The sequence below is a fragment of the Panthera tigris genome, chromosome B2, assembly GCF_018350195.1.
Source record: "Panthera tigris isolate Pti1 chromosome B2, P.tigris_Pti1_mat1.1, whole genome shotgun sequence".
NCBI classification, from domain to species: domain Eukaryota; kingdom Metazoa; phylum Chordata; class Mammalia; order Carnivora; family Felidae; genus Panthera; species Panthera tigris.
The window spans coordinates 30,781,557-30,795,072 of record NC_056664.1 but is presented as its reverse complement, the minus strand read 5'-3'; the positions used below and the strand labels follow the sequence as shown (position 1 = coordinate 30,795,072).

The following is a 13,516-nucleotide window of genomic DNA, read 5'->3' as shown; positions in this document are numbered from 1 at the left end:
CACCTGCGTGAAAACAAATACTCGACACAACACATCTTCTTCTGCACATCAGATGGCCCGAGGATCTTGGTAAAGGGCACGCTCAGATGGCGCAGGTTTGGGCTGGGGCCAGAGATTCTCATTCTAATGTGATGAGGATGCTGCTGGTCGCAGGACCACACTTTGAGTAGCAAAACTCCTCACTCACAACAAAGCAATTGGATGCTTTCCTAGAATTTTTTGGACAGAATTGTACTTGCATCCCTGATTTCTCCCAGAGGCTCAGCCTCTCTGTAGTTCACTGGCGGCTGGGGGGAGGGGGAGACAGAGGGTGTTCAGGATGCAGCATGCTGATGGAAGCACCTCCGGGCCCCATGGTTGGGGTATTACCAGACTTAGGATTCCCAAGGGCCAACAAGACTGGATGCCCTGAGCCAAGCACTGTGGGAGTTCCCTGGGGTAAGCCTGATCATGGCAGAGAGACAAGTTCTTATGGTGATGGGGCTCCCAAGCACAGGGAGACAGGCTGTGAGCCAGCAGTCAGGTAACAGGGGATATTTGTATGACAGGAAGCCCCAGGGCCAGGCCAGACTGGGGAGCATGCCTAAGCCAGCCTGCCTGCGGGTGTCCACGGGACAGCTGAGAACCGAAGTTGGGCAGAAGTTAGCTTGGTGACAGTGTTGGAGTCAGATCCACGTCACAACTGGTGCCAAGGACTGGAAACTAGTGGCCCATGAGAGAGACCAAGAGGGTTTTGTGTGAGATCCTCTGAGTTGGGGAGAGAGTCTTGAGTAGGGGTGGGCTGTAGGGACAGCTCAGAAGCCAGGGATTTCTCCCGGGGATAGAGAGTGTTGTTGCATAGTTAAGCTAAGGCTGACACCATCAAATGTGCACTGAAAGGCTCATCCTGGCCCCCTGTGAGGAACGGGTGGGACAGGGAGGCAGGGAGCCCAGTAGGGACGTGGAGATTCAGGTGAGAGGCAACGGTGTTGGGGGAGTGCAGGTGAGGCAAGCCAGGCTGGTGGGGCTGCAGGTGTGGGGAGTGAGGAGACCCAGGAGGAACTTGAGAGTGAGTTGCACACTGTTGAGTCTCATGGCAGCTGGGGACAGGAACAGATCCAGGAAGATTCCAGGCTTCCAGTTGAGGAAGGGGGTTCTGAGCTGTTTGGGAGCACTCAACATGAGCTAAAGGGAGTGAGGTGCCAAGGAGACCCCAGTGGAGGGAGGCCCAGGGCACAGTGTGCAAGGGAGGTGGGTGCAGGAAAAACTGGGAGAGGTGGCGGGGTGTGGGTAGGGGTGGGTGAGGGCAGGGCGAGATGAGAGTAAGGGGCAGAGAAGGCCAACATTGAGGGACTGGGAAGAGTAGATGAGTTAGAGCCACTGTGGCCAGCGATGCTGTGTTCCTCATTATCTTATGTTTGTAATACACCTGCTTATACTCTGACCTGCCTGCCTGTCCTCACCTGTCCCTGTGTGTCTCTGTGCAGCTCCAGAATATGAAGCCATGACCACCCAAGCCCCGTCCACCATGGCCCTTGAGCCTCCCACGAAGCCACGGCTGGGGCAGCTGGCAGTGACAGACGCCACCCCCGACTCCCTGCACCTCTCCTGGACTGTCCCCGAGGGCCAGTTTGACCACTTCCTGGTCCAGTACAAGAACGGGGATGGGCAGCCCAAGGCGGTGAGGGTGCCAGGGAATGAGGACCAGGTCACCATCTCAGGCCTGGAGCCAGACCACAAGTACAAGATGAACCTGTATGGCTTCCACGGTGGCCAGCGCACGGGCCCCGTCTCTGCGTTTGGGGTGACGGGTGAGTGGACGGTGGAAGCCCCAGGGTGGGGTCAGCCAGAGAGGGGGGTCACCTCTCTCAGGTGATGGGTGAGTGGGGTGCAGGAGGTCCCTTAGCTGGAGGCTGAGCCATGGTGCCCTTTGTGCCTCCCCTTGGGGACCAAGGGGTCCTCCTGGGCAGAGAAGGGCCTCCATGAGCTATGCTGGTGTCTGTTCAGAGTTCCCCACTACTGACCCTGGAAGCCCCCAAGCATGTTTTTGAGATGTCAGCTGAGCAAGCCCAGCCAGCCCCAAGCATGGGCTTCTCTGAACTGAATTTGGGGCCCCCAGACATGGTCACAGCTCTCCATTCTCCTAAGATCCAAGGACATATCCTGGGGATCCTGCCTCATCCTTTCTGTGTGTCTCCTTTTCAGCTGCAGAGGAAGAGACCCCAACGTCTACTGAGGTGGAGGAGACCCCCAGCCCCACAGAGCCCAGCACGGAGGCCCCAGAGTCCCCCGAGGAGCCCCTGCTGGGGGAGCTGACAGTGACAGGATCGTCCCCAGACTCGCTGAGCCTCTCGTGGACCGTCCCCCAGGGCCACTTCGACTCCTTCACTGTCCAGTACAAGGACGGGGACGGGCGGCCCCAGGTGGTGCGTGTCGGGGGTGAGGAGAGTGAGGTCACCGTCGGGGGCCTGGAGCCGGGGCGCAAGTACAAGATGCACCTGTATGGCCTGCACAGGGGGCAGCGCTGGGGCCCCGTGTCCACCGTGGGTGTGACTGGTGAGTGAGAGCTGGGGCCTTTCTTTGCTCTCTTGATTTCTCCCTTTAGAGATCAGCACGCCTCACAAATGGTCCTTTAGGCCCCTCTCTTTCCTCATATGGTGCTGGTGATCCTGCCTCATGCTTTCATTGAATGAGGATGATAGAGACTGTGTTTAGAGTCAGTAGGCATGTACCCTGTGCCTTATAAGTTTTACCTCTAAGTTCCCTGATAGGGAACCTCAGACTTGCTTAGTTTTTCCTGTATGGCTTCCTCAAGCTCCCTGGCTGCGTGTTTTAGTGACTCAGAATGTGGCTGCAGAACCAGGGTCTCTGGGTTTGAATCCCACTCTGAACGTATTAATTGTGTGAATTCACAAACATTTCTTAACTCCTCTGTGCTGCAGAGCCACACAAAATTGGCATGATAATGATATTGGCACCCACGTTGTGTGAGGCTACTCTGTGAGCTGCTAATAGCAATGCCTGGGACACATTAAGCACTCTAGAAGTACCCGCTACAAAACATTCATTTCATAGCCTGAGCAAGGCAGTCCCTCTCTCTCTTTTGAAGGGTCCTGCCAGTGACCCCTCAGCCTCCTCTGCTCTGTTCCAGCCTCCCAGCCCACAGAGCCCCCTGTGGCACCCCGCCTAGGGGAGCTGGCCGTGGTAGCCGTGACCTCTGACACAGTGCACCTCTCATGGACCGTGGCCCAGGGCATCTTCGACTCCTTCCTGGTCCAGTACAAGGATGTGCAGGGGCGGCCCCAGGCAGTGCCTGTGGGTGGACACCTGCGTGAGATCACCATTCCGGGTCTGGCCCCCGGCCGGAAGTACAAGTTCCTACTCTTTGGACTCCAGGATGAGAAGCGGCGTGGCCCGATAGCTGCAGATGCAAAGACCCGTAAGTGAAGGCTGGAGGCCACCTTCAGCACTGGAGCCTTCCCAGTGTCCTTCGCCCCCTTGTGGCGACCGTTAGAGTTCCTTGTTTCCGTGCTCCGCGCTCCAGACCTATTTATTTACTGAGTCCAGTGAAATCCAGGTCCAGGGCTCCCCGCTTAGCCTTCATTCTCATCCTTCTCCCTACTTTTCCTACATCCCGAGGGACACTGCTTTCTTCCTCGGCTCATCTTTTATTCCTACTCCTCTGCCGCCCCACTTCCTAACATGTGGCCTAGCCATTCCCTCTAGCTCCTGGAACCAGCTCCCACAGCCCTAGCACCCTGAGGAAGCTCTGTCTGCTCTGTCACCATTTCTGTCACTCTCCCATACACCTCTCTCTCTTTTCCAGCCCCAGACACAAAACCTCCCCGCCTGGGGGAGCTGACAGTGACAGACCTGACCCCGGACTCTGTGAGCCTCTCATGGACAGTCCCTGAGGGTGAATTTGACTCCTTCGTGGTCCAGTACAAGGACAGGGACGGGCAGCCCCAGGTGGTGCCTGTGGCCTCAGACCAGCGCGAGGTCACCATCTCGGGCCTGGAGCCCAGTAGGAAATACAAGTTCCTGCTCTATGGGCTGGCCGGTAGGAAGCGGCTGGGCCCCATCTCTGCTGATGGCACCACAGGTGAGTCCCAGCCCTGTACCCCACCTTTTCTAGAGCTGCCTCCTATCCAAGCCCCCAGAGCTGCCCCGAACCCCTGCCTCTCCATGCAGTTTAATTCTCCTGCCTTCAGCCTTTATAACACCAAAAGCAAACATTTACTGAGTCCCTGTCACATGCTAGACACTATTCTGAGTATTTTATTTATTTTTTTTTTTTATTTTTTTTTCAACGTTTTTAATTTATTTTTGGGACAGAGAGAGACAGAGCATGAACGGGGGAGGGGCAGAGAGAGAGGGAGACACAGAATCGGAAACAGGCTCCAGGCTCCGAGCCATCAGCCCAGAGCCTGACGCGGGGCTCGAACTCACGGACCGCGAGATCGTGACCTGGCTGAAGTCGGACGCTTAACCGACTGCGCCACCCAGGCGCCCCAACACTATTCTGAGTATTTTATATGCATTATTTCCTTCATTCACCGACCGCTGATGTAATAAAGAAAATCCAGTCTTTGGAGCCAAGCAGACCTGTGTTCAAATTCCAACTGCCAGCTTTGTGGTCATTGGCAAGCCACTCCTTTCCCTTGAACCTGAGTTTCTGCACCTGCATAATACTTATGAATAATAATACCTATTGACACTTAATAAATGATCACATCCTCCTCCCTGTGTCCCAACGGAAGCAAGAAGTGGAAAATATGGAAGGATTTGGCTGCAAAAAGACTATGGAAAAAATCTGCTGTCATTGTGCCCATTACTCAGCCCCCTGAGGAAGGGTGGAGGTGGGTCACTGACCCTTACCCCACTCCCAGGACCATGAGTCACCCTGGCCAGACAGGGATGGGGCACATGGTCACTTGGGGCCTGGGACAATCAGACTGCATAATTCTCTTCCCCAAACCCTCACTATGGGGAGTGACTACAGTCTTCTCCTCTGACCCCGTCATCCAATACCCATCCCCACCTGGGCAGGTCTCTTCTGTGTTCTGCTCTGCCCTTTGTTCTCCCAGTGTTGCCCCACCCGGCTGCCCTGGTCCAGTGGTGTTAGTGCAGGGCTGGGGAAGTGGGTAGAAGGACGGCCCAGGCTGCTTGCAAGAGAGGGGGACGTCCTGGCCAAGCTCTGGCTGCCCAGCCCAGCCCAGCCCTTAGTATTTAGGGGTGTCTCCCTGACAACCCAGATACCCTCTGGGAGCCTTTGTCAGCTCCAGCCACATCCCTGCTGAAGGGGTTAGGAGCCAGGGGGAAACTGAGGCCCTTCTCTACACCCCCAGGCACGCTACCTCACAAGGTGATCTTTTATGCATTTACAGCACCCTGATCACGCCGAGGAGGGAGTGGGCGCAGGAAGGAGTTTGCTCAGTGGCCTCCAGAGGAGAGATCGAGCTGCTCGCTCTCCTTCCTTTGGGCAGACTGCAGCCACACTGCAGGGACCCTTTCCTAGACCCTCATGCGCCCCCGAAGTTTCCAGGGCTGGGGTAAAGGCAGCTCTTGACCAAGAGTTTCTCCTCCCACTCTCCACAGCTCCCCTGCAGAAGGAGCAGCAGCGCCCGCCCCGCCTGGGGGAGCTGACAGTGACAGATGAGACCCCAGACTCCCTGCGCCTCTCATGGACAGTGGCCCAGGGCCTCTTTGATTCCTTTGTGGTCCAGTACAGGGACACAGCTGGGCAGCCCCGGGCAGTGCCTGTGGCCGAAGACCAGCGGGAAGTCACCATAGAGGGCCTGGAGCCTGGCAGGAAATACAAGTTTCTGCTCTATGGGATCCACGGAGGACAGCGCCTGGGCCCCATCTCCGTCCTGGGAGTGACAGGTGAGCAGGAGGACCTGGGGCATAAGGAGGCCTGCCAAGGGTTCTGGAGGAACGGAAATGCAGTGGGGCCAGCTCTGATGGTAACCAAGGAGCCCATCAAAAGCTGGAACCAGGGCAGGCGTGAGGAAAGGCCCTGGCAGCGGTCCCCAGCGTCCAGGCCCCCACCCTGCTCAGCGCCGCCAGCTGTGCCCCATCACTCTATTGAGGCAGCTCTTTCCTCCCCACAGGGTGGCCTTGCCAGATAGGGGCAGACCCCTCCTGTGGGTGAGTCAGGAGCACTTTTTGTCAAATGGAAAATAACTGGAACGGAAAGTAGGCAAGGGGCATAGCAACCCGTAGAAGCGGCTGCCATGATGGAGCAGGCTCCTCCTCGGGAGTTACTAACACCCAGCTCAGGTCAGCGGGACGGGCGCTTGGGCCCAACCTGGAGGGCGTGATTTGCCTTTCTGGCTCACCAGCCAGCTCCTTCCTCAGCTTTTCTCAGGAGGACCATGTGCCCCGAGCTCGGGGAGTGAGCAGCTATTCCCACCGCAGACCATCAGCCTAGGCACCCAGGGAGGGTGGGGAGGGAGCAGGCTGTGCAGATATCTTGAGGCATAAGAAGACACAAAGGTAGAAAAGGGGAAGCAAGCCCCTGATTCAGACACAGCAAGGGAGCCAACAGAGGGCAATGGGGCCACAGTGCTGACTCAGAGAGGCCCAGGGGTGGCAGGGAAATGACAGAGTCAAGAGAAGGAAGATGCCAGAAGAGCCTCAGTCACCCCTGCTCAGCATCTCCCCTCGCCTTCTTCCACACAGCCCCAGAAGAGGACACGCCAGCCCCCTGGCGCCCAGCCACAGAGGCCCCCGAGCACCCTGAAGGGCCCCAGCTAAGGACACTGGCAGTGAGCGACATAACCCCAGACTCCCTGCACCTCTCGTGGAGTGTGGCTCAGGGCCCCTTTGACTCCTTCGTGGTCCAGTATCAGGACACGGATGGGCAGCCCCAGGCCTTGCTCGTGGATGGCAACCAGAACAAGGTCCTAGTGTCGGGCCTGGAGCCCAGCACCTCCTACAGGTTCTTCCTCTATGGCCTCCATGAAGGGAAGCGCCTGGGGCCCATCTCAGCTGAGGGCACCACAGGTACTGGAGGTTGAGGGCCCTGTATCTAGGCCTCCCCACCTCTAGTCTGGGACTGAAAGGGCTAAAGGGGGTGCCCAGAGGTGGTGACACGTAAGCAGGGTACTATAGAGGGAGGAAGGCGTGCACTAGCAGTCCTTGGCTCTATACACGCGTGCTCACTGTGGGTCCCACCTGTCAGTGCCAGCCCCGCATTAGCTCCATTTCGCAGATGGGAAGTGGGAGGCTGTGGTGGGGTGGTAGAAGAGACCTGCCCCAGGCCACCGAGGTGGTGTGCTTCTGTCTCCCACCCACTCTGTGCAGGGTCTGCTCCTGCCGGCCAGACCCCAGGGGAGCCAGGGCCCCGCCTGTCCCAGCTGTCGGTGACTGATGTGACCACCAGTTCGCTGCGGCTCAACTGGGAGGCCCCATCTGGGGCCTTTGACTCCTTCCTGCTCCGCTTTGGGGTCCCATCACCAAGCACTCTGGAGCCCCACCTGCGTCCCCTGCTGCAGAGGGAGCTGATGGTACCAGGGACACGGCGCTCAGCGGTGCTACGGGACCTGCGTCCAGGGACCCTATACACCCTTACGTTGTATGGGCTGCGTGGGCCCCACAAGGCCGACAGCATCCAGGGCACGGCCCGCACCCTCAGCCCAGGTAAGGCCCCCACGTTGGGCACGTTCGCGTGCTGCCCCAAAGTGTGGGGTGGGGGGGTCTTTGTACTTTGTAGGGTGGGACCTAGTGCCTCAGCCAGAGGGAAGGTCAGTGAGTGGTGGAAGGCTTGGAGGAATCTACAGAGACTTCCTCTTCTAGATCGAGAGGAAAGGGGTGGTGGTGAGCAAGTCTGGAGCCACTGGGGCCTTGGAAGAAGGGGTGCGGATCCTGGGGCCAGAGGCCCCCTGCCCCGTGCCCTCACCGCCACTCCTTGGCACCCACCCCCCTCAGTTCTGGAAAGCCCCCGTGACCTTCAATTCAGCGAAATCAGGGAAACTTCGGCCCTGGTCAGCTGGACGCCTCCACCATCCAGAGTGGACAGTTTCAAAGTTTCCTACCAGCTGGCAGACGGAGGTGACACCCTTTTGCCATGTCCTCACCTGCCCTCATTTCTCCTGCTCCCTGCACTCTAACAACCCTGCAGCCCTTCCTTGATTCCCTGGGCAAACTCCCAAGCCCGACATGTTTGCAGGGGAGCCACAGAGCGTGCAGGTGGATGGCCGAGCCCGGACCCAGAAACTCAAGGGGCTGATCCCAGGCTCTCACTACGAGGTGACGGTGGTCTCCGTCCGTGGCTTTGAGGAGAGCGAGCCACTCACAGGCTTCCTCACCACAGGTAGGATGGACTGGGACCCGGGCGGGAGGTAGGGGGAGAATGAAGGGGGAGGGAAAAGGGGGTGAGGCCAGCAGGGCTTGGGAAGGTGAGGGGTGGGGAGAGGAGCAGGGGACAGCTCTGAGCCCCCTCCCTTCTCCCAGTTCCTGACGGCCCCACCCAGCTTCGTGCGCTGAACTTGACGGAGGGATCTGCTCTGCTGCACTGGCAGCCCCCCCAGACCCCTGTGGACACATATGACGTCCGTGTCACAGCCCCAGGGGGTGAGCGAGGCTGAGGCCTCTGGAGAAGACTCGCTGAGGGTGGGGAGAGGGGCTCTGGCAGGGCACGAAGGGGACAGATGCTGATGCTCACCCCCACTCCCAGCCCCCCCACTGCAGGGCTCAACCCCTGGCAGTGCTGTGGACTACCCTCTGGGTGGCCTTGTGCTCCACACCAACTACACGGCGACGGTACGGGGTCTTCGGGGCCCCAACTTCACCTCCCCGGCCAGCATCACCTTCACCACAGGTACGGCCTGTGAGGTGTGCGCGACAGGGGGAGGGAAGGTCCAGGGGAGCTAGGATGGGCCTTGTCTCCATCTTCTGTTCCCACCTTCCCCTCCCAGGGTTGGAGGCCCCCCAAGACTTGGAGGCCAAGGAAGTGACCCCCCGCACGGCCCTGCTCACTTGGACTGAGCCCCAAGTCCCGCCGACTAGCTACCTGCTCAGTTTCAACACCCCTGGTGGACAGACCCAGGTGCCCCCATCCGCCCCTCACTGGCCGACTCCCCTCCCGGGCCCCCCTCCAGGAGGTACTGCCCCCTCCTCTGCTTCTCCCAGTGGGGCTCCACCTCCCTCTCCCCTGACCTGCTCCCTGTGTGTCCCACAGGAGATCCTGCTCCCAGGAGGGGTCACCTCTCACCAGCTCCTGGGCCTCTTTCCCTCCACCCCGTACAGCGTGTGGCTCCGAGCTATGTGGGGCGAGAGCCTCACACCGCCTGTGTCCACCTCCTTCACCACCGGTATTTGGGCACTGGGACCTAAGGTCAGGGGCTGAGCAGGCAGCAGGGGTCTAGGGTTTGGGAAGAGGACTCGGCCCCTCATTCTCCTCTTCTCAGGTGGACTCCGGATTCCCTTCCCTCGGGACTGTGGGGAAGAGATGCAGAACGGAGCCAGCACCTCAAGGGCCACCACCATCTTCCTCAATGGCAACCGCGAGCGGCCCCTGAATGTGTTTTGTGACATGGAGACCGACGGGGGCGGCTGGCTGGTGGGTGGCAGACGGGCCCCTGAGGCTCTGCATGGGGCGGGGGCTGCTGAGTCAGGAGCCTTCAGCTGACGGTGCCTCCACCTGCTTCCCTGCTTCCCAGGTGTTCCAGCGCCGCATGGACGGACAGACCGACTTCTGGAGGGACTGGGAGGACTATGCCCATGGCTTTGGGAACATCTCTGGGGAGTTCTGGCTGGGTCAGTGCCTCACAGGGATTGGGGACCGGGGAAGGGGTGGAGGCCCTGTGGGCACCAGAACCCTGATGAGAGCACTCTCCCTACCCCCAGGCAACGAGGCCCTGCACAGCCTGACAAAAGCCGGCGACTACTCCATGCGCGTGGACCTGCGGGCTGGGGACGAGGCCGTGTTTGCGCAGTACGACTCTTTCCGAGTAGACTCTGCTCCCGAGTACTACCGCCTCCATCTGGAGGGCTACCATGGCACAGCAGGTGAGGGGTGGGCCTGGGGGCCGCGGAAGGTGGGGCAGGGGGAGGGGAGGCCCTCACTGCTCCTTCTACACCTGTGCAGGGGACTCCATGAGCTACCACAGCGGCAGTGTCTTTTCTGCCCGTGATCGAGACCCCAACAACTTGCTCATCTCCTGCGCCGTCTCGTACCGCGGCGCCTGGTGGTACAGGAACTGCCACTATGCCAACCTCAACGGGCTCTATGGGAGCACAGTGGACCACCAGGTGAGGGGCCTGGGAGGCAGCCCAGAGCGGGGAGTGGGTTGGGGCCCAACCTGCTGGGGTGTGGCAGGACAAGTTACCGAGCCGCTTGGCGCCTCAGGGCCCTCATCTGTGAAATGGAAGAATGATGCCAATCTCACCAAGTTATCTGAAGGGGGAAATGAGCACGCTTTATTGGGTGTGAAGGGCCAGCCCAGATTAAGCCTCAGTCTTTGCGGTTGAGGATCATTGAAGCGGGTGGGGGAGAGGAAGGGCGATTGACTTCTGGGAACCATCTCCCCGGAGGGGCGGGGGGGGGGGGAGAAGGGGGTGGTGGCAGCCAATGGGATGTCTGCCTTTGACTCCGTCTCAACAACTCCTCGCCCAGGGGGTGAGCTGGTACTACTGGAAAGGCTTCGAGTTCTCTGTACCCTTCACGGAAATGAAGCTGAGACCAAGAAGCTACCGGCCCCCAGCGGCCCGGGAAGGCTGACCACTGCTCACCTCTCCGGCGCCCCAGTATGACTGCCGAGCACTGAGGGGTCGCGCTGAGAGAAGAGCCAGGGGCCACCTTCACTCTCCAGCCACCGGAGGGAGCCTTCTCCGTCAGCGATCTCACAGCACCATGTTTACAGGGGGGGAGGGAAGGGGTTTGTACGGGAGTAATAAAAGGAGAAACTGAGGCATGTGTCCGGCGTGCATCCTGCCCTGTCACTGGTGCTGGCTCAGCCCCGGGGCCACTGCTCCCCGGGGCTGCAGCCGCACCTGGAAAGGCTGCATTGTGAGGTTGATGCCACAGTGGGACCTGGGTCGCAGAGAGGGCAGCGGGCCCGTGGGGGGCAGCAGCGTGAAGGCGTGGAGCAGCCGCGCCAGCACCACAAAGAGCTCAAGGCGTGCCAGCGGCTCGCCCAGGCACACTCGCGCTCCGCAGCCAAAGGCCAGCACTCTCGGTCTGGTGCCTGGGACCAGGAAACGATCTGTGGGCAGAAAGACAGACCCAGGGTTCGGTAGCCGCCGGGACTAGCCTCTGCCACCCCCACGCCATGGGTGACCTCCCTGCCACACACCCGGCCGGAACTCATGTGGCTGCTCCCAGACTGTGTCGTCCAAGTGGGCGCCTTGCAGGTTGGGGATGACAACCGTGCCCTCAGGGATGTCGTAGCCTAAGATGCTGAGGAGAGGGTGGAGTTAGAGACCCGCCACGATTCCCCCTTTCCATCCCATGCATCCTCAGCTCTCGGAAGTCACCTGCTATGCCGCGTGGTGCGGTGAGGCAGGGCCAGGGGCACAACAGGCCGCAGGCGCAGCACTTCAGCGATGGTGGCGGTGAGCAAGGGCAACCGTGCAGGGTCTTTGAGCGGGACTCGGGAGCCTGAAGCCCCAGGGCCCAGTTCACAGTCCAGCTCCTCCTGCAGTCGCTGCTGAATCTGGGAAATGGGAGCAAGCCTGGTGTCTGGGGCCAGAACCCTGTGCTAGCTGACCCATAGCCGCCCAGCCTCCCAGGCTCCGGCCGCTCCCTGAAGCAACCCAGCGGAACCTTCCTGCCAGCTAGGAGAAACCGCCCCCTGGGTGAACAGAGTCTGCGTGGGCGCCCCGGGGGCTGAGTTCCTGTGGCCCCGGCCAGGCTGCCCCCAGGGTGCACCTCAGGGTGGTGAAGCAAGAACGCCACAGCCCAGGAGAGGGTGGTCGCCGTGGTCTCGGTGCCACCAATGAAAAGGTCCACCACAGACATATGCACGTGTCCTTCAAGGAGCCGTCCATGGCCCTTTTCCGCTCTTGGCTTCCCCATCCCTTGGAGCATGTAGTCAGTCATGTCCCTCCACTGGCCTGCCACCATGCTGTCCTGTGGGGGGGAAGGCAAACCAGCCTGAGTGCCTGGCTTGGGGAGAGGAGTCTCAGGGGGGGCAACGGGTCCAGGACTGGTGGGACGCCTCGCTCTGGGGCAGTGGTATCCCTGGCTGCGGGCTAGGGGGCAGCCGGGTCCACACAGCGTTCCCACCTTGTGCTGCCTCAGCTGCTTCTCTACAATGCGGTCCCTGTTCTCCAAGGCCTGCTTCAGCCTCCGGAGGCCCGGGTTGGGGAAGAACTGGGGCAGGGAGCAAGAGAGTGGAGCTGCTGGCAAGGAAGCCTGCTCTCCCACCCCTTCCTCCCAGGACCCAGGGAGTCTGGGCTCCACCTCCTCACCCTGAGAAAGGGAACTATGTCCAAAACTTGGATGAACCAGTGCTCCCAGCTTTTCATCAAATCTTGGACACAGTCATGAAAGGCATGTACTAAGGTGTCCTCCTGCCAAAAAAAAAGGGGGGGGGGCGGGGGCAATCCTTTCAGTTCAGGACCAGAGAGGACCAGGGAGGGGCTAAGGAAGGGCCCAGGCACATAGGTGAGAGCAAGAGAGCCTTTACCTTGTCTCCAAAGGTGAGGCAACAGATGATGCTGCAGGTGAGGAAAGAGAACTCCTTCTGGATGGCCACAGGGGTGCCGGCCTGGGCTCTCATGCGCTGTGGAGAAGGAGCGGGAACTAAACGGGCCACGGAGCTGCAGGGAGAAGTGAAGCTGACCCGGGGTGCCTGTAGGAGTCCAGCCTCACCTCACAGAACTCCTGGGTCAGCTGCTCCACCAGTGGCTCCATGGAGTTGCGGATGCCCAGCAGCAGGGCCGAGCGGGTGAGTTTCTTGTGAGCCTTCCAGAGCAGGGAATAGTCCCCTAGTGAGAGGTCCTGGTAGGGCTGAGATACCAGCTTATCTGCGAGTAGGGGAGGGGTCGAACTGACCAAGGAAGCCACAGGCCTGACCTTTCCTGCCTCCCCCAGCCTGGTACTTCCCTCAAGAAATGCCCCGATGCTTACAGGAGGGCATCTGAGGTCTGCCAGCAAAGTCCACCCATCTCCTGATCAGGGCCTCCTCAATGGTCCTCTTAGAGTTCAGCACCACCACATCTGGGGGACAGCCAAAGCAAGATGTCAGCAGGGAGAGGCCCCTACCTCCCCACCGTGGTGGGGCCAGGGAGGAAGCAGACTCACCTTGCAGCCCGAGGCGGAGCCTATAGACAGGGCCCAGTTTCTGAGTCAGACCAAGCAGATAGATGGGAAGGTCGGGCTGCAGCAGGTGTAGGAAGCCGGGGGCAAGAGGTGGGAGGTGGAGGCTCCTGTACTTCCACTTGTTCCACAGCAGGCGGGCGCCGGCCAGTGCGGTCAGCAGTAGCAGCCCAAGGAGTAGCATGGCCAGAGACCCAGGCACAGGCCCTGGTGCGGCCACTTATAGCTTTTGAGGCCCTTCATCCACCTCGCTGCTCGGGCTCTTCTGGG

At 60.1% G+C, this 13,516-nt stretch overlaps 2 protein-coding genes across 3 annotated transcripts in view; one reads left to right on the top strand and one right to left on the bottom strand.

The window, feature by feature from the left end:
- Positions 1-10,705, top strand: part of TNXB (tenascin XB) — a 60,566-nt gene extending 49,861 nt beyond the window's left edge. The window contains exons 27-44 of the mRNA XM_042986035.1: positions 1,467-1,790; positions 2,185-2,535; positions 3,131-3,418; positions 3,806-4,081; positions 5,578-5,865; positions 6,664-6,987; positions 7,288-7,623; positions 7,912-8,034; positions 8,153-8,296; positions 8,437-8,556; positions 8,660-8,803; positions 8,901-9,031; positions 9,164-9,296; positions 9,393-9,544; positions 9,645-9,741; positions 9,832-9,993; positions 10,073-10,236; positions 10,601-10,705. Of these exons, the coding sequence (XP_042841969.1) occupies positions 1,467-1,790; positions 2,185-2,535; positions 3,131-3,418; positions 3,806-4,081; positions 5,578-5,865; positions 6,664-6,987; positions 7,288-7,623; positions 7,912-8,034; positions 8,153-8,296; positions 8,437-8,556; positions 8,660-8,803; positions 8,901-9,031; positions 9,164-9,296; positions 9,393-9,544; positions 9,645-9,741; positions 9,832-9,993; positions 10,073-10,236; positions 10,601-10,705 (3,662 nt within the window). The remainder of the gene's footprint in view (positions 1-1,466; positions 1,791-2,184; positions 2,536-3,130; positions 3,419-3,805; positions 4,082-5,577; positions 5,866-6,663; positions 6,988-7,287; positions 7,624-7,911; positions 8,035-8,152; positions 8,297-8,436; positions 8,557-8,659; positions 8,804-8,900; positions 9,032-9,163; positions 9,297-9,392; positions 9,545-9,644; positions 9,742-9,831; positions 9,994-10,072; positions 10,237-10,600) is intronic.
- LOC102966729 (steroid 21-hydroxylase) lies at positions 10,381-13,516 on the bottom strand. 2 transcript variants are annotated; one of them, XM_007098743.3, is made up of 10 exons: positions 13,232-13,516; positions 13,058-13,147; positions 12,800-12,954; positions 12,615-12,710; positions 12,397-12,498; positions 12,212-12,298; positions 11,855-12,055; positions 11,461-11,639; positions 11,280-11,383; positions 10,381-11,189 (listed from the first exon to the last, which is right to left on the bottom strand). In XM_007098743.3, the coding sequence occupies exons 1-10, from the start codon at positions 13,428-13,430 to the stop codon at positions 10,924-10,926; spliced, it is 1,479 nt and encodes a 492-aa protein (XP_007098805.2). In that variant the 5' UTR covers positions 13,431-13,516; the 3' UTR covers positions 10,381-10,923. The 2 variants fall into 2 exon arrangements, with proteins under 2 accessions (XP_007098805.2, XP_042841978.1); XM_042986044.1 differs by having other exon boundaries at positions 12,800-12,977; positions 13,232-13,323.